Here is a 27,149-nt window from a genome sequence, read left to right as displayed (position 1 = left end):
ATTTTTTAAATGTTTTCAATTTATTTTTGAGAGACAGAGAGAGACAGCGTGAGTAGGGGAGGGTCAGAGAGAGAAGGAAGTATAGAATCTGAAGCAGGCTCCAGGCTCTGAGCTAGCTGTCAGCACAGAGCCCGATGTGGGGCTCAAACCCATGAACCGTGAGATCATGACCCGAGCCAAAGCTGGATGCTCAACCGACTGAGCCACCCAGGCACCCCTATATATTTTATTTTGACAATATAACCTATATTATTTTATTCCAGGTAATGTTGCTTATTTTAAAAGTGAAAAAAAATTAGACTTAAAAACTTTTAGTTGTAGTCACATAAATCATTATATTATTATCAAGGACCAATAAGTGAACATTGAATATGATTTTGTACGATTATCATTAAATATAGTGTTCCATGGTACCATTTAATATGTGTATTGCTAACTGAGCTTCACTTGAAAAGAATTGTTGGAAAATTGCAGTTTTAATTAGTGTGTTGTGTGTGTGTGTTTGTGTGGGTGTGTGTGTTTCCTATTCTTTCAGGAACTTTTAACACAAACTGTTTTTGCAGATCAGTAGGAAACCACTGGTATAATGCTGGCTTCTCATCACTTTAAGATCAGTGGTCTCTAAACTCACTCTTGATTTTAATTGTGAATGCAAATTCAACAATGACTGTAAGAGTTCTGAATGTCTAGCTGTGGTGGTTGTATGTTCGATTTAGTCTTCACTTAAAATATTTATTGCTCTTCAAAGCATATTATTAAGTCAGCTGCCAGAAGAATTGGGCCTGTCACTCCTTTATGGGAAAAAAAATGGAACTATTATTTCATCTTTATAGTGCAAAATAGACTCTTGATGTAAATCTTTGTGACCATAACCCTGTTTCATAAACAGGGCGGGACCCAGGATGTGCTTGAATTTCTGGCTGAATTCTGTTGACAAAATACCGTCAAAAGAGATACAGAATTAACTGCTGTTGTCAGGAGTTAGGCTTCAAGGAGTTAGCAGGACCCTGAGCCAGTGCGCGTAAGGGAAATACAGAGTTAGCTTCCTGTGAATGTCTGGTCACCTTTGTGTCCACCATATCCATACATAACCTTGTTTTATATGTATTTCTCTTTATTTAAAAAATGTTTTTAATGTTTATTTACTTTTGAGAGGGAAAGAGAGACAGAGTGTGAGTGAAGGAAGGGTAGAGAGAGAGGGAGACCCAGAAGCTGAAACAGGCTCCAGGCTCTGAGCTGGCAGCACAGAGCCCGACGTAGGGCTCGAATCCATGGACTGTGAGATCATGACCTGAGCCGAAGTCAGCTGCTTAACCAACTGAGCCACCCAGGCGCCCGTGTGCATTTCTCTTTAAAGGCACTGTGTTTCATATAGATCCCTGGTTCATTGACATTGAACTCACAACCAATATCACTATAATGCCTGAACGAAGCTTATCTAATGTAGGTAATTCCTTCATAACACACATTACAGCCTTCCTGCACTTAGGAACATCAGACAGGGCTTCAGTACTGTTTGGGGGAGGCCATTTGAAACAGCAAAATAAATGAGAAAAAGCATTAAATTTCAAAACAAGTGACTTTAGATCTCGAGAAAGACATTTGTTTACAGAATGAGAGGTGAAACAAGAAGGTGGAGTGTTGCTTTGTCCAACGGGGAATGTGCACTGGGGGCCAGTCACATATTTTGTCATGTTGTGACTGTTGGTGGTTGACCATGGACATACTGCTGGGGTTGCAGGTACGTTTTTGTGAGCAGGCAGATTCACCAATATGGATTATGTGAGCAAGTGAGGATTGGCTATTGTTAGAAGAAAGTCATTTTGAGGGGCGCCTGGGTGGCTGAGTCGGTTAAGCCTCCGACTTCAGCTCAGGTCAGATCTCAGGTTCGTGGGTTCGAGCCCCACGTCAGGCTCTGTGCTGACAGCTGCTCAGAGCCTGGAGCCTGCTTCCAGTTCTGTCTCCTCTCTCTGCCCCTCCCCCTCTCATGCTCTGTCTCTCTCTGTATCAAAAATAAATAAAACATTAAAAAAATTTAAAAAAAAGAAGAAAGTCATTTTGAGGCCATATATGCCTTCAGTTGCTCATTGAACAGTTAACCCATTTTTTCTCATGAGCCAAAGGGGGGAAATGACAGTGGATGAAATCCCCCGACCTAGAAGGGCTGGATCCTCTTACCTGGTGGCAACACCAGGGACCTCTTAGATGTTTCTGAACTCTTTTAGGTCACAGTCCCTTGCACAACAAGGGACTTTGTCACCTTTGATGCCTTCCTATGATCCCGCAGTTAGCTTACCCATCCTGTCTCATGCTCTAAGTTGGGAGACGTTATAAAGAAAGCAATGATTGAGAAAGTAGCCTGTGGATTCAGTTGGCCTGGGTTCAAATCCTGGCTCTACTACTCACCAGCTGTCTGTCCTTGGGTAGGCTATTCGAACTCTTGTGCATTGTTCACTCATCTGTCAAATGGGTATAATACCAATGTCTACTTGTCCTGTCAGTAATTGATGAGAAAATACGTATTCAAGGTATGTCAGGTACTTAAGACAAGTTGCATGTTAATCCTTAGATAAGGGCTATTAATCCACACAGTTTTCCATACACAGCTTTCCTTTCTGTTTTTGTTAAGGATTTGATTATGTGCCAACAAAAACAGAACCATAAAAAAGAAAAAGGGAAAAGAATTAAGGTGAAGGACACCCCAGTAAGAAAAGGTGAAGCTGAGATGATGTAAAAACAGACTATTAGGTGAGGGAGAGAGAAACTCTCAAGATGGCCCTGAGTTCTGACCAGTCTTACAGAAGAAAGGCCTTGAGGGACCCGTGGCTGGCTCTGTGGGTAGAACCTACGACTCTTGATCTTTATGTTGTGAGTTTGATCCTCATGCTGGGTGTAGGGATTACTGAAAAAAAAATGTATATAAAATTGTTAAAAACAGAAGCCTGAGTCTCACAGATTTTTAGATAAAAGCAATTGTTCAGGAAGTGCATAGCTAATTTTGGAAATGGAGTACCTTTTTTTTTCATTATACCTCAGTTTTTTCATTATACACCTTGGTATTCAGATGCCTGTTATACTGATTTATTACTTGTGTGTTTGTATGTGTGTTTCATTTGCCTTGGAATCTTGGAGGTTGGGGGTTAACTCACTGAACTTGAGGTCTTCCGGCCTACCATCCAGACACTGTCTGTGCTGAAGAGATCTTCCTTCTGATGAAGTGATTGCCAAAATACTAGTTTGTTCTTCCTCTGATCTTATCATGGACCGCAGAGATGCGACTCTAAGTGCAGAAAAAGACATTGAATATTTTAGGAAGATAGTGAGACAGATCAAGGAATCTAGTCCTGTGTGGCTTCCACAAGGGGTCACCTAGTCTTGGGGGACATTGAGATGGGGAGGCCCTAAAGCCATAGTCTCCATTTTTTTCATTTTAAATAATATTTTAAAAAAGTTTTTTAAATGTTTATTTATTGCTGAGAGAGGAGAGAGAGACACAGAACAAGCAGGGGAGGGGCAGAGAAAGAGGGAGACACACAATCCGAAGCAGGCTCCAGCAGCTGTTGGCCCAGAGCCCGACATGGGGCTTGAACCCACGAACTGCGAGATCATGACCTGAGCTGAAGTTGGCCACTTAACGGACTGATCCATCCAGACACTCCCCACTTTTAAAAGTGCATTATTTTTGAGAAAGAGCGCAAATAGGGGAGGGGCAGAGGAGAGGGGGGCAGAAGATCTGAAGCAGGCTCCATGCTGACAGCAGCAAGGCCCATGTGGGACTCGAACTCATGAACTGTGAGATTAGGACCTGAGCCAAAGTTGGACGTTCAACCCATTGAGCCACCCAGGTGCTCCAGTTTATGCTTCTCTTTTATTGAATAGCTTGAAACACATACCCCATGTATATGCAGTTATTTATTTGTAGATTGCATATACTTAGTTCAGAACTACTCTAACATGCACGTTGTAATTTGTGGTAAAAGACATATGGGGGGCGCCTGGGTGGCTCAGCTCATTGAGCGTCTAACTCCTGACTTTGGCTCAGGTCATGATCTCACATGTGGGACTCTGTGGGACTCTGTGCTGGAGGTGTGGAACCTGCTTGGGTTTCTCTCTCTCTTCCCCTCCCCTCCCCTCCCCTGCTCTCGCTCTCTCTTAAAATACATAAATAAACATTATAAAAGAGACCTATTGAAAGTGAATGATGATTGTCCTAAAAGTAGATCATGGTGATAGCTCTGCAGCTCAGAAAGTTTACTAAATATTATTCAATTACACACTTACAGTGGGTAAATTTTATTATATATAAAAATGACTTTAAAAGTAGTTTTAAAAAGGAAGGATGAGATGAAAATGAAATTAGCAGTATGTAAACATTTAGAACCTATTGTAAGTATAAAAAAGCTTTTATTCTCACTGAGCTTATTAGCAATTAAGTACTCATTTTTTACAAAGAGCAATATGATTAAACATATCATTATTAACATTTTTAATCACCTCATTGGTTGAGTTTTACAAAGAGCTCATTCTTGGAGTATACTTGGCTGCTCTTTAGTACTTTTACCTGTGCTTCCTTATGAGGATTATCTTAAGTCCTGGGGCACCTGGGTGGCTCAGTTGGTTAAGCATCTGACTCTTGATTTTGGCTCAGATCATGATCTCATGGTTTGTGGGTTCGAACTCTGCACTGGACTCTGTGCTGTCAGTGTGGAGCCTACTTGGGATTCTCTCTCTCTTTTCCTTTCTTGGCCCTTCCCCTGCTTGCTCTCCCTGTCTTCAAAATAAATGAAAAGGATTATCTTCTGTCCATAGTTTCTTTGTAAGGTTCTTTTTCAGTAACAGGGTAATAGACATATAAATCTCTCTACCCATGTGTACAAGGGTGCACACATGTGGACACACACTTTACAGCCTCTCAGTATGCAGCTCACTGGGTGATTCTGAGAGCATGTGGCTTGCGATCCATCTCTCTGTACAACAAAATCCACATTTCTCCCTCAGAGCAGGTTCTCATGGCTTGTGATCAGCTGATCTATGGGTGAGGTTTCTTCCTGACTTTATATTGCTTCATTACTGCCTGTCCCAGTGGGGATTGCCTGCATGTGTTTTTAAATATGTGCTTTTGCTGTTATTATTTCTTATGTGTCTCCTCTAGGATGTATGCTGTCTGGTGTCAGGGACATAGTTTGTTTCACCATGGCATTCCCGGCACCCTGACTGATTCCTGGCACAAATCCTTGGCTCAATAAATTTTGTCAAACAGGCACATCGATCCATGTACTACATTTCAGCGGCGGTTTTTCTCAGTTTTAAGTTAAGATAAATATAGGTAGAAGTTCTGTTGCTCAGTTTCTGCCTACATTGGGGAACTTGTACCCCACTGCCTGGAGATGGGCGGAATGAGAATGGTAGAGAAGGACTTGGAAGGTGGGGAGGCAAGCTGATAGAGAAGGTGTTTCGCTGTGAGAGACCAGACTCCCTCTTTTGGCATCTGACCATTGGGACAGACCCACCTTGCCCGTCTTCCCTTACGAAAGGAAAGGAAGTAAGCAATTTAATTGGAAAACAAAACAGGTAAATGCGATACATTTCTGGCACAGTGGAAGTAAGGCATTTTGGAAATACAGTGCAAAAAGCAGCTTCTGGTGATGTTTGAGGGATTTGTAAGAGTGGAAGGGCGGATTGTGACCAAGGATTTGTCCACAGGGCAGGGCTGGGAAGGACCAGGAAGTACTCAGGGAAATTGCATCATTTTGATTTGGTTTTGAATAAAACTGCTTTGTAACTTGACTGAAATCCAGTTCGTTCAGTTTTGTTTTTTTTAAGCTCAGGTTTTCTTTTCTTTTTTTTTTTCTAATGTTTATTTATTTTGAGAGAGACAGGGAGAGCTTATGAACAGAGGAGGGGCAGTGAGAGAGGGAGAGAGAAACAATACCAAGCAGGCTCCACACTGTCAGCACAGAGCCCCACTGGGGGCTCCATCTCACAAACCGTGAGATCATGAGCTGAGCTGAAATCAAGAGTCAGAAGCTTAATGGACTGAGCCACCCAGGTGCCCCCCCAGATCAGGTTTTTTGAGTTATAATTTACATACAGTAGAATTTATAAATTCTACTGTATGTAAATATAGTTATCTAAATTTGAGACATAAACATGTAACCACCACCATAATCGGGATATAGGTTTCTTTAAAAAATTATTTTAACATTTATTAATTTTTGAGAGAGAGAGAGAGAGAGAGAGAGAGTGAGAGAGAGACAGAGTATGAGCTGGGAAGGGACAGAGAGAGGGAGACACAGAATCCGAAGCAGGTTCCAGGCTCCAAGCTGTCAGCACAGAACCAGATGCGGGGCTTGAACCCACAAACTGTGAGATCATGGCCAGAGCCGAAGTCGGACACTTAACCAATTGACCCACCCAGGCATCCCTATACCTTTTTATAGGTAAGATGTTACTAGGTTTTTTAGGACTTAAGAGAAACATATCTTCCAGATTTCCAGTTCTGAATTGAGGCTCAAACGGTAGAGCGCTGTTATTAATACTATTGTTTAAGTTAATAGTAGAAGGACATTTTAATTGTCCCAGCTCTTTTTCTAGGTCTTCTTCACTTAGGATCAAGTACTATTTCTAAAGTACCCATTGAAATGTCTTCTATTGAAGCAATTAGGCTTAGTTAGGCTTGGTGTCAAATTCTGCCTGTTTTCAAGCTCTCTTCAAATTCAGCTGTAAGCATAATTAATGTGTTAGACACATAATAATATAGATTTATTCCCACAACTTTGGTTCTCTCAAGCCACATCTTTTCACTGATTGCATTATGAAGATTTAGGCTTGGTTTCAAATTCTGCTAATTTTCAAGCTTGGATCAAATTCGTTTGTAAGCATAATTAATATCTTAGATAATAATATGGATTTATCTCTACAACTTGGAGGATCTTGAGTCATATCTCTTTCAATGAGTGCCTTATAAAGACTTATTAAAAACTGATGTCTCAGTATTAATTTTTAGCATTTATGTAAGCAGTATCATAGGGATACAGAAGCTTTAAAAGGATGGAATTGATCAGACTCACATGCACGTGATTATACAGCACTGTAGACAATTTCCTAGTAGTTCTCATTAGCTTTTCCTTCAAACACGTTTTATTTTATTAAAAATTTTCTTTATCAATGTTTATTTTTGAGAGACAGAGGCAGAGAGCATAAGCAGGGGAGAAGCAGAGAGAGACGGAGACACAGAATCCCAAGTGGGCTTCAGGCTCTGAGTGGTCAACACAGAACCTGATGTGGGGCTTGAACTCAGGAACAGTGCGATCATGACATAAGCCAAAGTTGGATGCTTAACTGACTGAGCAACCCAGGCACCCCTAAGCACGTTTTAATATACCCAGGAGGACAGTCTTCTAACCTGAGTATTTTTCACGGAGACACTTATATCCCCAGGTCCACAGACCATTGTTTATTACTGCAAGGTCTCTCAAGCCCAACTCTGTACCTGAAGAGGACCGTGCTGTTCTCTGGCTTGGACAGTTGTTTCTGGGATACTTGACAGTGATATTGTTTTAGAATTTGAAACCAGGGAGGATGTTTGTAACAAATGGTTTCAATGGAGAAAAATAGTCCAACTTATTATTGTTTAACGTTTATTTGTTTATCTTGAGAGAGAGAAAGAGAGGCAGAGAGAAGGATACAGCGAATCTCAAGCAGGCTCCACACCGTCAGCAGAGAGCTCAATGCGGGGCTCGATCTCATGAATTGAGAGATGATGACCTGAGCCGAAATCAAGAGTCAGACGCTTGACCGAGCCACCCAGGTGCCCCGAAAATAGTCCAACTTTAAAATGTTTCATGCATCCACCCATCGTTTTTTTTGTTTTGTTTTATTTTTGTTTTGTTTTTTTTTTTTAGTTTTTAATGCATCCATCCATCTTTCTTGTGGATTTTGTTGCTTTTGCCCATTTTCAGGTAGGGTAAAACAGGCAGGGGGAACAAGATGGTGGACTGAGCAAGGACTGCACAGTGGTTCTAGCTGGTGGAAGGTGTGTTCCTGATGGAGACTGTTAAAAGTGTGTCTGATGTTTCTGAGGGTCACAGTGGCAAAGGGCATTGCTGGCGGATGGGCGGTAGAGGCTGGATGGGTAACCGTCATCCTACGATGCATAGGACAGTCCCGTACAGCAAAGAATTGTTGTACTTCAAATGCCAGTCGTACCTCAAGTTGAGCAATGCTGAGATATGCCTGGGTTTCAGCTTGCAGCCCTGTGAACCCAAACAAGTTGCATTTTCCTCATCTGGGAAGTTGGCGTGAAAACACGTATTTATAAGATCATTCTGACCATTGCTGTTGATGTGCGGGAATCAGGGAACACAGGGCCCCATGTGTGTTAGGAGCTTGTAAAGAATCACTGGCTTGCTTTGGAACCCTCCAGTGTCTTCTCAACCCACTCAGAGTAAAACCCAGGTCCTCCTCGTTGCACACAGGGACCTGCCTGGTCTGACCTCCTGCTTCCCTCTGAACTCACTTCCTATCAGTCTCTCCCCTCCTGTGTCTAGTCACACTGTCTGCCTTCCTGTTTCTCAGTCTCCCTGAGAGATCTGCCCTGATCTTGACCTTCTGTACTTGCTCTGTCTTCTGTGTGTCTTCTGTTTGTTTTCTGGTCTGTCTTCTGTTCCCCTGTGTGCATCCACTTGGCTCTCTCTCTCATGTCTTCCGTTGTCTGCTCGCCATATCTAGTGGAGGCTTTCCTGGTGCGCGAGAGAAACATGGCGGCCCGGCTGTCTGCAGCCATCCCTTTCCATCTTTTCTTGCTCTTTCCCCTTGCCATCACCCAACATCTTACATGTATTTCTGCTTGCTGTCTGTCTCTTCCAAGCAAAACAGAAGTTTCACGAAAGCAAGGACTCCGTTTTGTCACGGATGTATCCCCAGTGATGGTAACACCACCTAGCACATCGATGCCACCAAGTATTTATTGACTAAACGACTTCTAAAAATAGCAAAAGGAAAAGAGCATGTTGGAGTTGACAATGCCCTGTGTATACATATGCTGTTTGCGTTTGTAACAGTTCTATTTTCTCCTGGTTCAATAGTTTTTAATCCAGATGATGGAATTCATTGTTTACTGGAATCTCCGTACCTAAACAATTTTGGCAGGCAGGACAAGAGATAATGGACCCCCGGTTGTCTACGAATGTAATTTCTCTATGCTCCTTCATCACTTTTAATTGAGGAAAGCATGTAACTTTTATTTTTATATAATATGGGCTTAAAAGCAGAATGATGTGCTTTTCTTTGAGCAGATATTTTTTAAATTGGTTGCAGATCTATAGAAGTCATAGATAAAGTTGCCCATTGCATATTAGAATTATCGAGTTGTCCTGTCTTTGGGGAGGTATAATTGTTCTTCAGAGAGACAAAGTAGGCCTTTACTGCCTCTGTTGACGTTGGCTTGGCTTGGGCCTGGGGAATGCTTTGAAAAATTACTTTTTTAAAAGAAACAACTGGCTTGGTGTTTTAGAAGTGGGGGAATAATAAACTGTGTGTGATGTTGATTTAAAAGGTAAGTATTTGTGTGTGAATGTTTCTTCTTGCTTTTGATGGGTACAGCCATATTACTGAACGATTGTGCTTTGTATTCTGAAAATTTTCTATTGATTTGGTGGCTGACGGCATGCACAGTTTGTTAAACATGTTCTGTTTCACCCCAGAAACGGCGTAGGAGGGTATGGGTAAGGCTTCCTCTTTTCTAAATTACTATATGTCTTTAGGCTTACCTTTCAATCACATTTACTATCACCTTAATTTTTTTTAGTGTTTGTTTATTTTTGAGAGAGAGAGAGACAGACAGACAGACAGGGAGGAAGGTAAGCAGAGTGAAGGAGACACAGAAGCCAAAGCAGATTGCAGCCTCTGACTGGTCAGCACAGAGCCCAACACGGGGCTCGAACCCACAAACCACAGGATCATGACCTGTGAGATAAAGTCAGAAGCCTAACTGACTGACCCACCCAGGTGCCCCCACATTTTCTATCCTAGGATGGCTTCTACAATATGTAGTTTACTCAAATGGAATACAATCTTTTGCTGGAAATTAAGATCTTCCCCTAATTCTACCCCTCTGCCAGTACTATCCTAAAGATACTTCAAGTGTTCTGCTTCTGCAGGTAATTTTAAACCCTTAAATGTGATAGTAATGTTAGGCAGGACATTTGAGGTTTGGCAGTTGTTTTGTTATGTAGATACTGCGAAAGAGATCAGTGTGTGTGGTTTAATATGAGGCCATCAAGCTCAAGGGCGTGAAGAAGTGAATTACTTTCTCTTACACTTGGTGCATAGTGTGAAGACTGCATTTGTTTATTGGACGGTGCTGGAGTTTCCAAATTCAGGTCTGCGGATCCATGGCAGATAAGAAATATTCTGAGAAGGGAATCAAGAAAACTGTGTGTGTGTGGGTGTGTGCGTGTGTGCATACCCACATGCACTGGCCAGTGGTGGGGGAGCGGTTTTGTCAGGCAGAACCCTGTACCTTTAGCCAAGGGTATTTTCTTTTCTGTCTCTAACCATGATCAAGTGTCCTCAGCTTGACCCACATCCTTCTTGCCCTTCAGCCTAGTTTTATGAAAGTCATTTCATCTGTTGCCTTTATTTTTTCCTTTCCTACACCCTTTGGAACCTACCTTAGTCAGGCTTTCTTTCTCCCCATCCCCCCATGAGTCATACCAAGATTACCAGTAATCTCCGTTGTGCCACATGGATGTTTTTGGACCGGCATTATCTCCTGTGCAAGTAGCTCTTGATGCTCTTGACCACTTCCTCTATACAACACCCTTCCTTTGTCTTCTCTGGTTTGGTTTCTAGTTGTCATAAGGCGACACCACCCTTTTTTTTTTTCATCCTCTCTGGCTGTATCATTTTAGCATCCTTGGCAAGTTTGCCCTGCTTTGACACTGTTTGGTGTTGGAGTTCCGTAAGGCTTGTCCCATTTTCCATTTCATGTTCTTCATGGCAAGCCCGTCCATCACCAGGCCTGCAGTCACCATCTGAATGCCAGTCTCTCCAAACTCTGTCTCTAGACCTGATCGCTCAGCCCATAGTCATGTTCTCAGCTGACAATGCAGCTTCTCCAGGTGAACTTCTGAAACACAGAGAAACCAAGGCTAAGTCCCAAATCGGCACGTGTGAGTGAATGGCCCTAGTATTTTTTAATACCGTCCTGTCCTGATTTCCCCTCCTGTCATTCCTTTTATTGAGTTCCACCAACTCAGTGTCATCACTGTTGCTCAGTACATCCCCTCTCTACTGGTAAAATAAGAAGAATCAGAAGAATATTGATCTAAGCAATGCAGTCAACTAGCTTCAACCAGTTGACATCTATAGAACCCAAGAACTGCAGAACTGACCATAAGTTGGGCCATAAAGGGAACCTCCATTTGCAAACAAATAAAAAGATACGGGTTTTTCTTTCTGAGTTAATCCTTAGGAATTAAGCCAGAAATTAATACCATGAAGATAACCCAACAACCCCAATTCTTTATTAGAATTAAGCACTATACCTCTAAAAACCCCCTATGCAGCATCTAGAAGAACTTAAGGTGGAAATGAGTATTTTGAATAAATGGCAATGAAAATATGACCTATCAAAACTCAGTTGATGCAACTCACTCAGTGCTTAGAGGGAAATTGGTAGCATTAAATGCATTAAGAAGAGTAGTATAGGTCAAAAATTGATATCGAGTTTCTATGTCAAGAATAAACAAAAAGAGCAGCAAATCAAACTAAAAGGGTATAGAAAGAATGCATGGATAAAAATAAGAACAGGACCCAGTAAATAAAATCAACTAACAATAGTTAGCTTTAGAAAAGTGAGTGATTAGTAAACCCCTTTGGAGGCTGATCAGATAAAACAGCAATATCCTGTTACCTATTGAATTGGAAGCCCTGGTCAGTGCAGAAAGGAAAAAAAAAATTTTTAGAAAAGGTTAAACAAAATTGTCATCATTTGATCTTTAAAAAAAAACTTAATGTTTATTTTTGAGAGAGAGAGAGACAGTGTGTGAGTGGGGGAGGGACAGAAGGAGAGGGAGACACAGAATCCAGAGCAGGCTCCAGGCTCTGAGCTGTCAGCACAGAGCCTGATGCAGGGCTTAGACTCATGAACCACAAAATCATGACCTGAGCCAAAGTCGGATGCTTAACTGACTGAGCCACCCAGGTACCCATAAATTGTCATCATATGAAAATAAGTTAATAGTCTACACTGAAAGCCAAAATTAATTGTAATTTACAAACAACTTTTAGAGTTAATAAACGTCCTCAACAAGATGGTAGGAATTAGAATCCATGTATAGAAGTACAGAGGGAATTGTTTCCCTCAGTAGTAGGTACTCAAAATTAAAATGTAATACAGATATTTCATAGTTATAATACTATGAGACACCTAGAAATTAATTTGGCAGAGTATGTGCAAATTGCCTGTTATGAAAAAAATATATAAATTAACATATATAAAATTAAATATATATATATCATTAAGGACTTTTAAAAGTTATAGATTTCCTATTATTCAGTGAACATGCTCCTTGATATCTACCCAGATCAACTGAAAATTTATTTCTACACAAAAATCTGTAGCACAAACGTTTGCTACAACTTTATTCATAATTGCCAAAAATATGAAGCAACCAAAATGTCCTTCAGCGGGTGAATGGATAAACAAACCATGGTCCATCCATCCAATGGAATATTATTCAGTAAAAATAAATGAGCTGGCTATTAAGCCACAAACAGGCATGGAGGAGATGTAAATAAGTATTACTAAGTGAAAAAGTAAAAAGTGTGAAAAGTCAGTGTGATGTGTGTTTCCAACTATATGACATTCTGGAAAAGGCAAAACTACACAGATAGCAGAAAGATCAATGTTTTCCAGGGATTCAGGGAGAGGGGAGAGGGGAACGAGCAGGAGGAGCAGAGGAAAATTTTAAAGCAATGAACTATTCTGTGTGATACTGCCAACTGTCGATTCATGGCGTTATATACTTGTCCAACCTCAGAAATGCACCATGCAAGAGTGAGTCCCAGGGTAGATTATGGACTTTAGATAATAATAATGTACCAAGAACTCTTCATCAGTTGTAACAAATATGCCACATCATTGTAATGAATATAGCACCTTATTGGTAGATGGCAAGCTTGAGAAAATGGTGTGTGTGGCTGGGAAGAGGGGATGTATGGGAACTCTCATACTTTGGTGATTATTCTGTATACCTAATGCTGCCCAAAAAAGCCTATTACAAAAAAAAGGGACCTATAGAGAGTAGCCATATTCATGACCAGGCAGATAATATCATGAAGCTATGCTCAGATTAATTTGTGAAGCAACTGCCAACCAAAATGTTTACCACTTTTGTTTGGGAGTGGGGGTATTAGACAAATAAATGTATTCTAAAATTTACCTGGAAGAGTGGAGAAAAAGGAAACCAAACTGAAGAACTACAGCAAGGTAGGAGCCTTACCCAGTTAGACATCAAGAGTTAGTACAAACCTGTTAATTACATGATATTGACACAGGCATCAATAACCAGGTACAGCCTTTATATACGGAAATTATACTTGATGGAGATGGCCGTGTGCATCACTGGAGGTAGGGTAGGGTTTTTTAAATGTTTATATTTATTTTGACAGACAGCACAAGTGGAAGAGAGGTGGAGAGGATAGAGAGAGAATCCCAAGCAGGCTCTGCACTCTGCGCTCAGTGCAGAGCTCGACTTGAGGCTCGATCTCACGACTCATGAAATAATGACCTGAGCTGAAATCAAGAGTCAGATGCTCAACTGATTGAGCCACCCAGGTGCTATTGGGAGGTAGGGTAGGTCTTACTAATATAAAGGTTCTTTGAACTTTGATTACGTACATAGATAAAAAAGAGCATCTCTCCCTCATCCCAAACCATAAGTAAACAACTTAGGATAGAGCAAATGACTGTGAAAAGAAAATCTTCAGAGCTTTCTCAAGAAAATACATGAAAATATGTTGGTGATTCGAGGATTTAAAAACCATACCCACCATGCTACACACACAAACACAGCATGCAAAGAAAAATACTGATAAATTAAACTCATCAAATTTTGCTCAAATGTGAATCTTGGCACCACATAAACATTTTCATTTCTTTATTCATTTATTTAAAATTTTTAAAGACATTTATTCATTTTTGAGGGACAGAGAGAGACACAGTGCGAGTGGGGAAGAAGCAGAGAGAGAGTGAGGCACAGAATCCGAAGTAGGCTCCAGGCTCTGAGCTGTCAAGCACAGAACCCAATGTGGGGCTCAAATACACAAATCATGAGATTATGTTCTGAGCTGAAATCAAGAGTCAGTTGCTTAACTGACTGAACCACCAAGGTGTCCTTGTTATCAAAATTTTGAAAGTACAGTTTCAAATAAAAAAGAAAGCCACCAATCCAATAATGGGTCCCCTTTCACAATTTCGGATTGGCAAATCTTTAAAAAAGTCTTGCAATAGTCAGTGCAGGCAAAGACATTGCACAGTACAAACTCATTAGCTGATGTCGGGTATATTAATGAATATATCTACTTTGGAAAACAGGTTGGCAATACCTAGCTAGTCAAGTTTCGGATGTACATAGGCTGGAAGTCACCAATTCAACTCTGAGATAGGGTGCTTCTCAATGAGGCCTTATTGGTAATTTGGGCAGGGCGAGTCTCTCTTGCGGAATCCCTTTCATAGCCCTGATCTGTGCCCACTTTGTATGAGTTCCGCCTCCTGCCATGGGCCTTAACACCACCAAACATTCTTCACACATTTCTAACCATTTCTAGCAGGTGCTGTCCTGAGCTGATTGACAAACCCTGGGGGAAACTAACATAAACCCCAGAAGATAAGCCTAAGAATATTCTTTAAAGCTGTTTCATTCTGTTTTTAGTAATAAAATAGAGTGAGCATCTTAAGTATTCAGAGAAATGAATAAAAAATTAGAGCATCTTCTAAAAACAATATTAGGGGCGCCTGGGTGGCTTGGTTGGTTAAGGGTCTGACTTCAGCTCAGGTCATGATCTCATGGTTTATGGGTTCCAGCCCCACTTTGGGCTCTGTGCTGACAGCTCAGAGCCTGGAGCCTGCTTCCAATTCTGTATCTCCCTCTCTCTCTGCCCCTCCCCCACTCACGTTCTGTCTCTTTTAAAAGTAAATAAACATTTAAAAATGAAAAAAAATATTATATGCCTTTTAAAATGACTTTAACGAAGCTACATTTATCATTGCAGATATAGTTCCTGAAGATAATGTCGATTGAAAAGCATAGAATAATATACTACTTGTATAAAATGTATAATCAGTAAAGTTTATAATCATGAAAAATAGTATTATGTTTATCCTTGAATATGTAAATATTCAAAATATATGGAAACAATACATGCAGTTTTCAAATACTGATTACTTAGAGCAGGGCAAGATGGGGAAGTCACACAGAAAATGGATTTGCATTTTTATTCCGTAAAGTGTGTCACTAGTATGCTCATGATCTCTGCCTTTCTATACACCGCTTAGAAATCTAAGTCTAATAGAACAGCGGCGGGAGTGGATATGGGAATACATAATTACAGCTCGGAATATTTGGATAGAACTAATAGGTCCAGAGATCTGAAAATTATTGGGGGCTGAGGTGGATGAAAACTATCAGGCAGGGTGATACGGAAGGTCAAGGGCCTTGACAACTATTTAGAATGAGAAAAACCAGGAAAGATTAGAGATCCCCCTTAGGGTAAAATATAGTGATTAAGTGTTGAAGCCCCCTACTTATTTAGTATTTATTTCATATTTGCCAAGCACTTTCATGGAGATAATCTCCCTGGGTCCAAGTGATATGGCAATAAAACAGGAGATATAAAGTAGGAAAAGAAGTCTATGGTACTTGACATGGTGGTAAGTCACTTCCTAACTTTATAAATGGACATAATTCTTTAGATTCAGTTAAAGTGAAATACAGTGTGTTCAAGAAATCTGCATTCATGATCTCCAAGAGCCAGTGTTTATACTCTTGGAATGGCTGTAGAGAATTAGAAAGGGGCTAGAATTCTAGACTGGGATCATTAATTAATTAAAGAGATATGGTAAAAAGCATTTGGAAAGACAGAGACTTCATGGTCTCTATGTTCCCTGACAGCATGGAGATGTCCTGCAAAGTGTCCAACAGGAAACAGGCTCAGTTTTGCTATGGGAGCCCCACTTCTCCCTCGAAAGTTGGGTTATACCTTCTCTGCTTTGGGTTTCTGGTTCCTCTTGAATGATTATGTTGCTCATGGTTAAGCATGGCACCTAGAATACCACAGATTTGATCAACTGTTTCTCCTCTTGTCTTTCCACCTCCCTTGAAGACCCATCAGTTTATTCTTTAAGTTGGGGTTTCTATCTTCTCTTGCTTTCATTTAAAAATTTCAGTGCCATACTAAGATTTTGCTCTCCCACCTCTCCTCCTCCTCCTTCCCCAGTTTGTTTTATTTCACTGTCGGTAAGCAATGAATCAGAATACTTTAGGATATTTCCATGTCTTCCAGATCTGTCCCATTTTGGCAATTTATACTAAAGCATCGGAGTTCCAAGAATATTTTTTTCCCGAAGGCCACTCCCAGGTTTGGTGGCTCTTTAGGAAGACTGATAGGACTCAGTATTTGGTCTTAAAGTTATGATTTCCTTTAGGAAAGGATTCAAAACAAAACCAGCAAAGAGAAGAGTGCCCAGGAAGTCAGAGGAAACCAGGCATGGTCTTCCCAGTGGGATCAAATAGGACATGCTTAATTCCTCCAGCAATGAGTTGTGACAATGTTTTTGATATGTTACCTACCAGGGATGCTCATTAGAGACCATTTTTTATTAGGTTTTAATTGGGAACTGATTACATATGTACATACTCTCTGCCTAGCATGTACTAAAATTCCAGATGCTTAGAAGGAAAACATATTTAGTGTAAACCAAATTGTTCGCATGTACAGTTGAGGCACAATGAGTCACTCTTGTCAGATGAGTGATTAGAAACCTTCCAAAATCTTAGGTTCCCAAATACCAGCTAAGGACTAACCTTGAGAGCAGGATTAAGGGGTCAACAATCTCAGACCTGCAAATTGTTCTTTTTTGCACCATTCCTTTCTTTGGTTGAATGGAATGTCCACTGATCCGGACTCATTTAAAAATCATGCATACCTTTTGTTAAAATCCTTTTAGGGAGAGGTAGTCATTGTGGATGTCCTGTTAGAGACTGGAGTAAGAGTGAAAGCACAGATGTCTGAATGCTCCAGAAACTCCAGCCCTTGCTCCTTTTCTCAGGTCCTCACCAGGCAGAGTATGAATTAGGAATGACTCATAAAGCGAGGGGTGATTCTGGGACCTTCTTCCACCCATGAGATTTTAAAGAGACAGTCGGGCAGAGTGTGGCATCAGCCAGAGGAGACAGGCACTGCTTTTCAGTTATGCATTTTGTTTCTTTCCAAGAACATCTGTAATAGGATTGAAAAATGCATCCAGTCCTTTTGGTTGGTCTTAACTTTGGAGGGGATTCTGTCCCCATGATTTATTTATAATATATCTAACATGTAGAATGATCTCTTCTACCTCAATTGGAGTCCAAATTTAGTAGGGATTTGACTGATTGATTGGGAAGTTGCATTTTAGGGTGGGGAGGGAAGCCAAATTAATTTTAAAAGAATTGTGGAGACCTTTCTATTAAGGATAGTTTCCTTTATTATTAAAAAAATTATTTAGTGTTTATATATTTTTGAAAGAGAGAGGGGAAAGAGATAGAGTGTGAGCAGAGGAGGGGCAGAGAGAGAGAGGGAGACACAGCATCTGAAGCAGGCTCCAGGCTCTGAGCCAGCAGTCAGTACAGAGCCCAACACGGGGCTCGAACTCATGAACTAAGGGATCATGACCTGAGCTGAAGTCAGAAGCTTAATTGAGCCACCCCGGCGCCCCAAGGATAGTCTTCTTTAGATAACATTTCTGTGGTGGGGCAGTTGTTTCTTCTAAAAGCTCAATTAAATATAGTCAACTATAGAGCTTCTTATCCCTGTTGTATCAGCATTCAAAATTACCTTTTTATCAGACTGGAGTTTGTCTTTATCCTTTTTCATAGGAGGAGTGTTTGCCATCAGATTTTCACATTGATTGACTTTTAGTTTAAATTTTTCTCTCCCACCCCCAATTTTAACAGAGTACAATATGAAATTTTCTTTCTGCTGATGATAAAAATACCTTAATGGTTCACTAAAAAGCTAGTAATGACGCAGTCTGACTAGTAATAACTACTGGAGGCTCTGTCCTTTGGATTGATATTTAGATTGTGAAAACAAATCCTTGTCATCATATTTACGCTAAAGGAGAACTTTGAGAGGCACAGTCTGAGCCAGTGTTCCGGAATAATGTGACTAATAATCAATTATGCTGTTGTCATTCTTAGTCCTCTTTCCTTCTTTGTGTTTCTTATTCACACAGTGGTTGTGGTGCACATTCAATCAGATGCTTTTGGGCTGGCATTTAAAAAGTTTGTTCTTTTTTTTTTTCCATTTGGCCAATTGCTTGCAGCCAGCTGGGGAGGATGTCTGGGTTAAAATCATAATAAATGAAACTTCCATTAGGGCTCTTGGCTTGGGGCCGTTTCTTGCAAAGACCTTATCCTGCTGTTAGTGGTTTGAAGAAGCAGAATGCTTCTTTTCGTTCAATAAATGAGGTTTATCAAGTGGGGAAATGCAGGTGTCTCCCTTGGTGCAGTGATTTTTGCTTCGGGTGCGTCTGGTTTGTGGAGTGTGGGATACATGTTCACTGGTAACTCTTTGGATGTTATGACGATAACCTAGGAACTTACGTCATGCTAGAAAATGGAGCAAATGGGTTTATGTTTGTTTGTAAATCTCCTTTGAGGTAAAAGGCCTCTCTTTGAGGCCAAATTCTAGGAGTCATTACTGGAAGCAGACAGAACGAGTGATCTAAGAGATACCCCCTGGTTCTGACTCAAGTAACAGAGGAGAGCCCTAAAGTTCAGAGAGAAGGCAGGAATCCCTCAATTATTTTTGTCTCCTTTTTCTCTGTTTTGTCGTGCCCAGGCTCCCTGGCAGTCTTGTCGTGAAGGCCATAGCAGGAGAAACAGCTGGCAGGGGGAAAGAGCTGGAACCAAAACAGTGATGAGGGGGATGTCCTTCCTGTTTCCTGAAGCTGTAGTTTTGAGGACAGAGCTAAATCATTGCTCCCTTCCCGTCCCTTCCCTTCCTTTCCCTGCCCCTCCCCTCCTCTCTCCTTCCCTTCTTTCTTGTTTTTGTTTTAATCTCTCTCAATCCTCCCACTACTCTGGTGGGATCACCGTAGTGGGTTGTTTCTGATCAGAATATTGAAGAGGGGAGTTCCAGGGAAACCTGGGTGGCTCAGTTGGTTAAGTGTCTGACTCTTGGTTTCAGCCCAGGACATGATCTCATGGTTTGTGGGTTCAAGCCCTGCATCGGGCTCTGTGCTGACAGCTCAGAGCCTGCTTGGGATTCTCTGTCTCCTTCTTTCTCTGCCCCTTCCCCTGTGCATGTGCTCTCTCTCTCTCTCTCTGTCTCTTTCTCAAAAATAAGTAAATTTTTAAAAATGAAAAGAAAAGAAAGAAAAGGGGAATTCTAGGGTACCAGAGAGTATCAGGGAAGGCATCTGAGAGGAAGGGCTTAGGAAATGATTCCATAAAGCTTGTGAATTCCTGAACTGACCACAACCTGCACATTCAGGCATCTGATCATGATGAGCACACCATCTACTTTGAGAATGTAGTTAACGAATAGAACTGCATGCAAGGCTCAGAGCAGCCTCTCTATACCCAGGGCAGACTTCAATGGCCCTTCATAGCTTTTGAGAACAGCAGTGACCTCAGCCCACAAAATGTGGGTTGGAATTTGTGGCTGGAAGCTAATCAAATCAGATGCCTGGCAAAACAATAACATCAGCATTCTCCATAGATTTAAATAAGTCTCATGATTTTATAAGAGCATTTGGAATGTCTAGGATACAATCCATGTTGGTATATAAAGAACTACAAAAATCTCAAATCACATGGGAAAAGACAATGGATGACAATTAAAATATGATTTTAAAGCAGAGTGCTTCAGTAAATAATCGTGAATTCTGAAGTAAAAGGTAAATTGGAATGTATCCATAAAGAAATAGGAGATATGAAGTAGAACCAAATGGAACTTTCAGAACTGAAAAATAAAATAGTCTCCCCACCTTGCCCTCTCCCTACTGCCAGATTTCCTCACTATGTAAATTCAATAACAAAATGAAAATGAGAGAGGAAAGAGCCAGTAAATTTGAACGTAGATCAATAGAAACTGTACGAAGTCTGAACAAAGAGAAAGATTGAAAAATATTGAACAGAGATGCTGAGACTTTTGGACAATAACAAAAGGCATAATGTTTGTATTATTGGAGTCCCAGAAGGAAATGAGAAAGAGTCCAAGAAATAATGGCTGCAAATTTTCCAAGTTTGACAAATGACATAACCTTATAGATTCAAGAAGCTCAGCTACCCCAAACAAGATAAACTCAAAGAAACACACACCTATGCATATCATAACTGCTGAAAACTAAGGATAAAATCTTGAAAGCAATAAGAGAAAAAGTGACACCTTCTCTATAGAATAGTGATTCAGCTGATGAGATTTCTCAACAGAAATCATGGAAGTCAGAGGAAAGATCATAAAATTTTTAAAGTGCTGAAAGAAAAGTGTGGAATTTGGAATTCAAAGAAAATATCTTTGAAGGTGAAATGAAGTTTTTCTCATATGAAGTTAAACCAAAAGAATTTGGAGTCAAAAGTCTTTCTATAAAATAACCAGTTAAGGAAGTTTCTTATACTGATGGGAACTGATATCCGAAATTTGAAAATCAAGAGTGGAGAAATGGTAAATATAATAGACTGTTCTCCTCTTCTTGAATCATTTAAAATATGGTTTAGGATCGAAATCAAAGTAATTGCTTGTCAGTTAGGAGTTTGTAATATATTTAGATGTAATATTTAAGACAACTTATCAAGAGGAGAGGAGGAGGACACCTAGATCATGTTATGGTAGGCAGAATAATCTCTTTCTGCCCTACAGAATCCCACATCCTCATTCTCAGATGCCGTGAATATGTTACATTAAATGGCAAAATGATTTTGCAGATGCGATGAAGACCATAGACCTTGAGACAGTGAGAATATGCCATATTATCCTGGTGGGCCCATTTGAATCACATTGAGTTCTTAAAAGTTGGAGAGGGCAGCAGAAATGTGGATCATAAAGATACAGCTTTGAGAAGGATTTCTCTGGATGTTGGCAGCTTTAAATATGGAGAAGGGGGCCGAGAAATGTAGGCTGCTTCCAGAGGTTGCAAATTGGACCCTCACCATCAAGAAAATGGGAACCTCTTGATCTGGAATGACAGGAAGTAGATTTTCCTCTAGAGCTTCCAGAAAGGTACACAGCCTGCCAACATCTTGATTGTAGCCTGATGAGATATATCTTGGACTCTTGGACTCCAGAACTGAAAAGATAATTAATTTATCTTGGTAAACTCCTAAGTTTATGAGTTTTTGTTATGACAGCAGTAAAAAACAAATGCATGTGGTATAGGTTTTTTTTCTTCAAGTTGAAGTGCTAAATTACTGATTCTAAGTAGAGTGTGAAAGGTTAACTATGCATGTTGTAACCTCTAGAGCAACCACTAAAATTTTACCAAAAGAAATATGGTCAAAATCATAACTGATGAATTAAGTAGAACACTAAAAAATAGTGTTAATCTTGAAAAAAGCAAGGAAGGGAAACAGAAGAGTGAAAAACAATGGAAAAAACCAACATACATAGTTTGGGAAACCTTAATACAAATATCTCAATTATTACATTAAATGTAAATGGTCTAAACAAACTAAGAGAGCAGCAGATTGGATTTAAACAGCAAGAAGATACATGAATTGTAAACATGTATCTAGCTAACAACAGCCCTTCAGAATACAGAAGCAAATCCTGACATAACTGAAAGTAGAAGTAGACCAATTCATAATTATAATTGAGTAACCCAACACTCTGCTCCAGGTAAGACTAATAGAAACTGAGCAAGAGTATAGAAGAAATGAATCATTAACCAACTAGATCTAATAAACATTTATATAACATTCAACTAAAAGCTAATTGACTAAAATATTTCTAAATGAGTATAGAAACAGTCCTTTTTAGCATATTAGCAAGTTATGAGATATGAAATATTGTATTTGTGTCTTGCTAATGTGAAATACAAGTTTATATTTAGAGCAAAATTTTAAAATGCAGCAAAAATGGTAAAATATTTTATGCTTTCAAAGCTAGAATGACTCAGTGTGCAATCATTGAAATGATAATAATTTTAAAAACCAGGTAACATCTTAAATAGTTACTCTGTGCCGAGTACTGTTCTAAACACTTTACAGACACTAATTCACTCAATCCTCACAAGAGAACAATGAGGTAGTTATGGTTAAGCTCTGTAAAATTCAAATAATATTGAGATATAGAGATCTTGAATAGACTGCGAAAGATACCAAAATTGGAAATTACGACAGCAGTATCAATAAAGATAAAAAATAGCTTTCCTTGACTGAATACTTTGTCTACATTTGACACTGTGCCTAACATGTTGTGTCATTCTGTTTGTACATTGGATAATATAACCCCCATTGGATAAGTGAGACAACTGAGGCTTAGTGCAATGACTTGACCCTGATGATACATATAAGTAGAATATGGGAAAGCAAAATTCCAACTGATGGAGTCTGTCTCTAGAGCCCAAGCTCTTCATCTCTGCGCTGTCTACTGACGATACCCATTTCATCCTGGGAGAAGCTTTTGCCTGTACTGGTGGTCATCTGGCAAAGGCAGTAGACTCTCCTAGTCTTGCTCTTCGAAGACAATAACTTCTCAATGGCTAAATATCCTGTTCTGGAGTAAGATAGGGCTGGGTACAAATGCCTGGTGTCCTTGATTTTAGAAAACGTGTTTTGTTGTGGCTCTTGGCCTCTTTTATCCTTACCAAACATGACAATGTAAGTACAGGTAGGTCAGAATGGCCTGCCCCTACTGTTATTTTTTATTCTGAAAGGATCTAGTATTAGCTACTTGACATATAGAATAAGGTTTATTTCTTCAAATTTGATTTTTTGGGGGATAAATCTCTAAGACCTACAAGATAATTATCTTTTTAAAAAAATACTCTTATTCATCATCATAGGTATATTCTTTAATCCCCATCTACCCACTCACCTCCCCTCTGGTATCCATCAGTTTGTTCTCTGTAGTTAAGAGTCTACTTATGATTTCTCTCTCTCTCTGATCATTCTTTTTATTTTAAAAATTTTTAATATTTATATTAGAGAGAGAGAGAGAGAGAGACAGAGAGCAGATGAGCAGGGGCAGGGCAGAGAGAGAGGGAGACACTGAATCTGAAGCATGTCCCATGCTTTGTGCTGACAGCTCAGACATGGGGCTTGAACCCACCAACCATGAGATCATGACTTGAGCTGAATTTGAATGCTAACTGACTGATCCACCCAGGCGCCCCTGATCATTTGTTTCTTAAATTGAACATATGAATGAGATCATATGCTACTTGTCTTTTTTTTTTCAAGTTTATTTATTTATTTTGATAGAGAGAGAGAGAATGTACAGGGGAGGGGAAGACAGAGACGAGAGAAAGAATCCCAAGCAGGCTCCACACTGTCAGCACAGAGCCTGGCACAAGGCTCAGTCTCATGAATTGTGAGACCATGACCCAAGCCAAAATCAAAGAGTCGGATGTTTAACTGACTGAGCCACCTAGTTGCCCTTGTATTTGTCTTTTTCTGGCTTATTTTGCTTAGAATTGTATCTCTTTGAATTAATGTTTTTGTTTTCTTTGGGTACATACTCAGTAGCATAATTCCTGGATCCGAGGATAGTTCTATTTTTAATTTTTTGAGGAACCTCCATTCTGTTTTCCACAGTCGCTGCCTCAACTTGCATTCCTACCAACAATGCATGAGAGATCCTATTTCTCCACATCCTCACCAACACTTGTTGTCTCTTGTGATTTTGATTTTAGCCATCTGACAGGTGTGAGGCGATATCTCATTATAGTTTTGATTTGCATTTTCCTGATGATGAGTGATGTTGACCATCTTTACATGTGTCTGTTGGCTATCTGAATATCTTCCTAGGAGAAACATCAGTTCATGTCTTCTGCCCACTTTTAATTATATTATTTATTTTTTTGTGACTTGAGTTATATAAGTTCTTTATATATTTTGGATACTAACCTTTATCAGATATGTCATTTGAAAATATCTTCTCCCATTCAGCACGTTAATTGTTGATTGTTGTTTCCTTTGCTGCGCGGAACCTTTTTATTTTGATGTAGTTCCAATAGTTTGTTTTTGCTCTTATTTCCCTTCTCTAGGAGATATATCTAAAAAAAATTGGTACAGCCAATGTCAGATTACTACCTGTGCTCTCTTCTAGAATTTATATTGTTTCAGTTCTCATATTCAGATCTTTAATCCATTTTGAATTTGTTTTTGTGTTTGGTGAAAGAAAGTAGTTCAGTTTCTTTTTTTGTATCCATTTGACTTTGATTTGATCCCTATTGAGTCCAATCTGTAATATCTCAAATTGCCACCTTTCCTGCATAGCATTTACGGGTCTGTGTAATTACATATTTATTTGTGAAACATTCCTATTGCTCACATTCAGATTCTGTGTCTCCCTCTCTCTCTCTGCCCCTTTCCTGTTTGTACTCTCCCTCCCCCCCAAAAAATAAAAAGAATTATTTAAAAAAAACTTAAAAATACTTGTAGATATTACCAGTTGAATGCTTCAGTCTTGATCCCTTAGTGGAAACTGTGAGACTTTCAAGTCACATTTTACACTTTGTTGTGCTTGTATGCCATCAAGAAGGCTCATGTTCTCTCTCCTTATGTTCTCTTTTCCAGGAGCCATTGAGGCGGTTTTCCGAAGAGAGGCACTCTCCCATGGAGTGACTCCCAGGGCTTCATGCAGTCATGGATACAGATAAACCATCTGTCTGGGGCTCTTTGAAACAACGCACCAGGCCTTTGTTAATCAACCTGAGCAAGAGGAAGGTGAAAAAGAATGCAAGCAAGCCCCTAGACCTAAGGGCAAGGCGTCCCCTAGACCGCCGCCTCAGCCTTTCTGTGCCTGACCTCCTGGAGGCCGAGGCCTTGGCTCCAGAGGGACGACCATACTCTGGGCCACAGTCATCCTATACCTCAGTGCCCAGCAGCCTGTCCACTGCGGGGATCGTCCCCAAGAGCAGCAGTAGCTCCCTGAAACAGTCTGAAGAAGAATTGGATTGGAGCCAGGAGGAAGCGGGCCACCTCCATGTGGGAGAAACAGACTCAGAGGAGGCCTACGCCTCTCCCGCCGAGGACCGGAGGCCTTCCAGCAATGACATCTTGGATCTGCTCCAGAAATCTCCCCTAGAAGAGGATGCATTGGAAGAGCAGGAGGTGAGACCAGGGCTGGGCACTTTCCTGTTCCTTTTTCTTTTCTTTCTTTCTTTTTTTTTTTTTTTTCCCTCTCCTTTTCAAGTGCACTCAATGCCCTTGGAAAATTTGGTTAGGAGTTATTTTTGTGGTGAGCTTGGATGGACAGAGTGTCATTTACAAGAATGTAAATTCAGATGGTATTGATTGCACCCACTGTTCCCATTTGTTTTAGGGTTGACCTCTGTGTATTTTAAAACTATTTCAAACAACCTTTCTAAGATACTTTAAGGCATTAAAAGCTCCGTTGGATGGGGTTTCGTTTTTCCATCTTGCTGCCAGAGAAATTAAGAGCATAACTTTTCCTCGAACTTTTTGCTTTAAGTGTGCGCATGTCTTTCTCTCCACCATTGCTCAGTCCTACCACAGGCAAGAATGCATGTACGTGCGTGCACGTGTGTGTGATAGTGCACACGTGTGCATACTTGTTTATGGACAGCTTCATTTGGATTCTCTAAGAAAACCACAAAGATAAAATACAAAGTATGCAAATTCTTACGAAGTCACTGACTTTACAAAGCTTTGGTATTTCGATAAGATAAAAGAACCAAATCTAATTATGAGACAAATCTTGTACTTCTAGAATGAATTTAATGTAAATTCAGCCACCAGTTTACTAAATCATGATTTGGATGATAGTTTAATCAGTATTTTTTTTTACTATCCCCTTTAATGACACTAAAGTGTGTTGTGTGTTGAGGGAAGTTAATTTTTTTTTTTTATTCCAGGTTAGAGTCATAATTGCATGGAAAGCTGGTTAGTCAGCTGAGGTTTTTGGTTTCACTTTCATAACCAAAGTCTGTTAATTATGTTGCATATTTGGGTGTCATTACAGAATGGATGTTTGAATTTGAAAGGTGTTGTGACCAGATTCCTTTGGAAACATTACGATAAGACCCCTTTAGCCATTACATGACTCGACTATCTTTCTCATTGCCACTTACATTTAGGAAATTCTTTTTGTAATAATGTTGCACTGTTGTTTATATATTTGAAGTCTGTGGGGCACCTGGGTGGCTCAGTTGGTTGGGTGTCTGACTTTGGCTCAGGTCATGATCTCATGGTTCGTGGGTTCGAGGCCTGCATCGGGCTCTGTGCTGAATGCTTGCTCAGAGTCTGGAGCCTGTCTCTCTGCCCCTCCCTTCTCTGTCTGTCTCACTCTGTCTCTCAAAAACAAATAAATGTAAAAAAAAATTTTTTTTAATTTGAGGTTTGTATTTCCATTCATCAAAGTATAAATCAGGTGAATTCTTAAACATAGTTCATAATTCATAGCTCAGTGCAAAGGCAGTACATTCAGAATTAGATACCGAAGTTAATCTTTATATTCTTGGTATTTGTAACTGATCAGAAAAAAATGAGTGCATTTCTTGGCTTTGATAGGCTAACCCTCTTAGATTAGAATTTTTTTTTCTAAGTTAGCACTGTGAAACTCTTTTGTGGACTATAAATATTTGAATACCTACTTTTGAGTCACCATAAGGGTTATGACTGGAAATAGAGATTGATGGGAAAGTGACCCTGCCTTCAAGTTACGATGTGTTGAGAGACAGCTTTGCACAGCTCTAA

The 27,149-nt window shown here is 40.0% G+C and overlaps 1 protein-coding gene across 5 annotated transcripts in view; it reads left to right on the top strand.

Moving 5' to 3' along the window:
• Window positions 1-27,149, top strand: part of MCTP2 (multiple C2 and transmembrane domain containing 2) — a 244,352-nt gene that overhangs the window by 26,355 nt on the left and 190,848 nt on the right. For all 5 annotated transcript variants that reach the window (XM_029952127.1, XM_029952125.1, XM_029952126.1 and 2 more), the window contains one exon: window positions 25,008-25,544. In XM_029952127.1, the coding sequence (XP_029807987.1) occupies window positions 25,077-25,544 (468 nt within the window). In that variant the 5' untranslated portion in view covers window positions 25,008-25,076. The remainder of the gene's footprint in view (window positions 1-25,007; window positions 25,545-27,149) is intronic.

The sequence above is a fragment of the Suricata suricatta genome, chromosome 9 (assembly GCF_006229205.1).
Source record: "Suricata suricatta isolate VVHF042 chromosome 9, meerkat_22Aug2017_6uvM2_HiC, whole genome shotgun sequence".
In the NCBI taxonomy this organism is placed as follows: Eukaryota; Metazoa; Chordata; class Mammalia; order Carnivora; family Herpestidae; genus Suricata; species Suricata suricatta.
The sequence above is the reverse complement of the archived record's forward strand: the minus strand, read 5'-3'. Positions and strand labels throughout refer to the sequence as shown.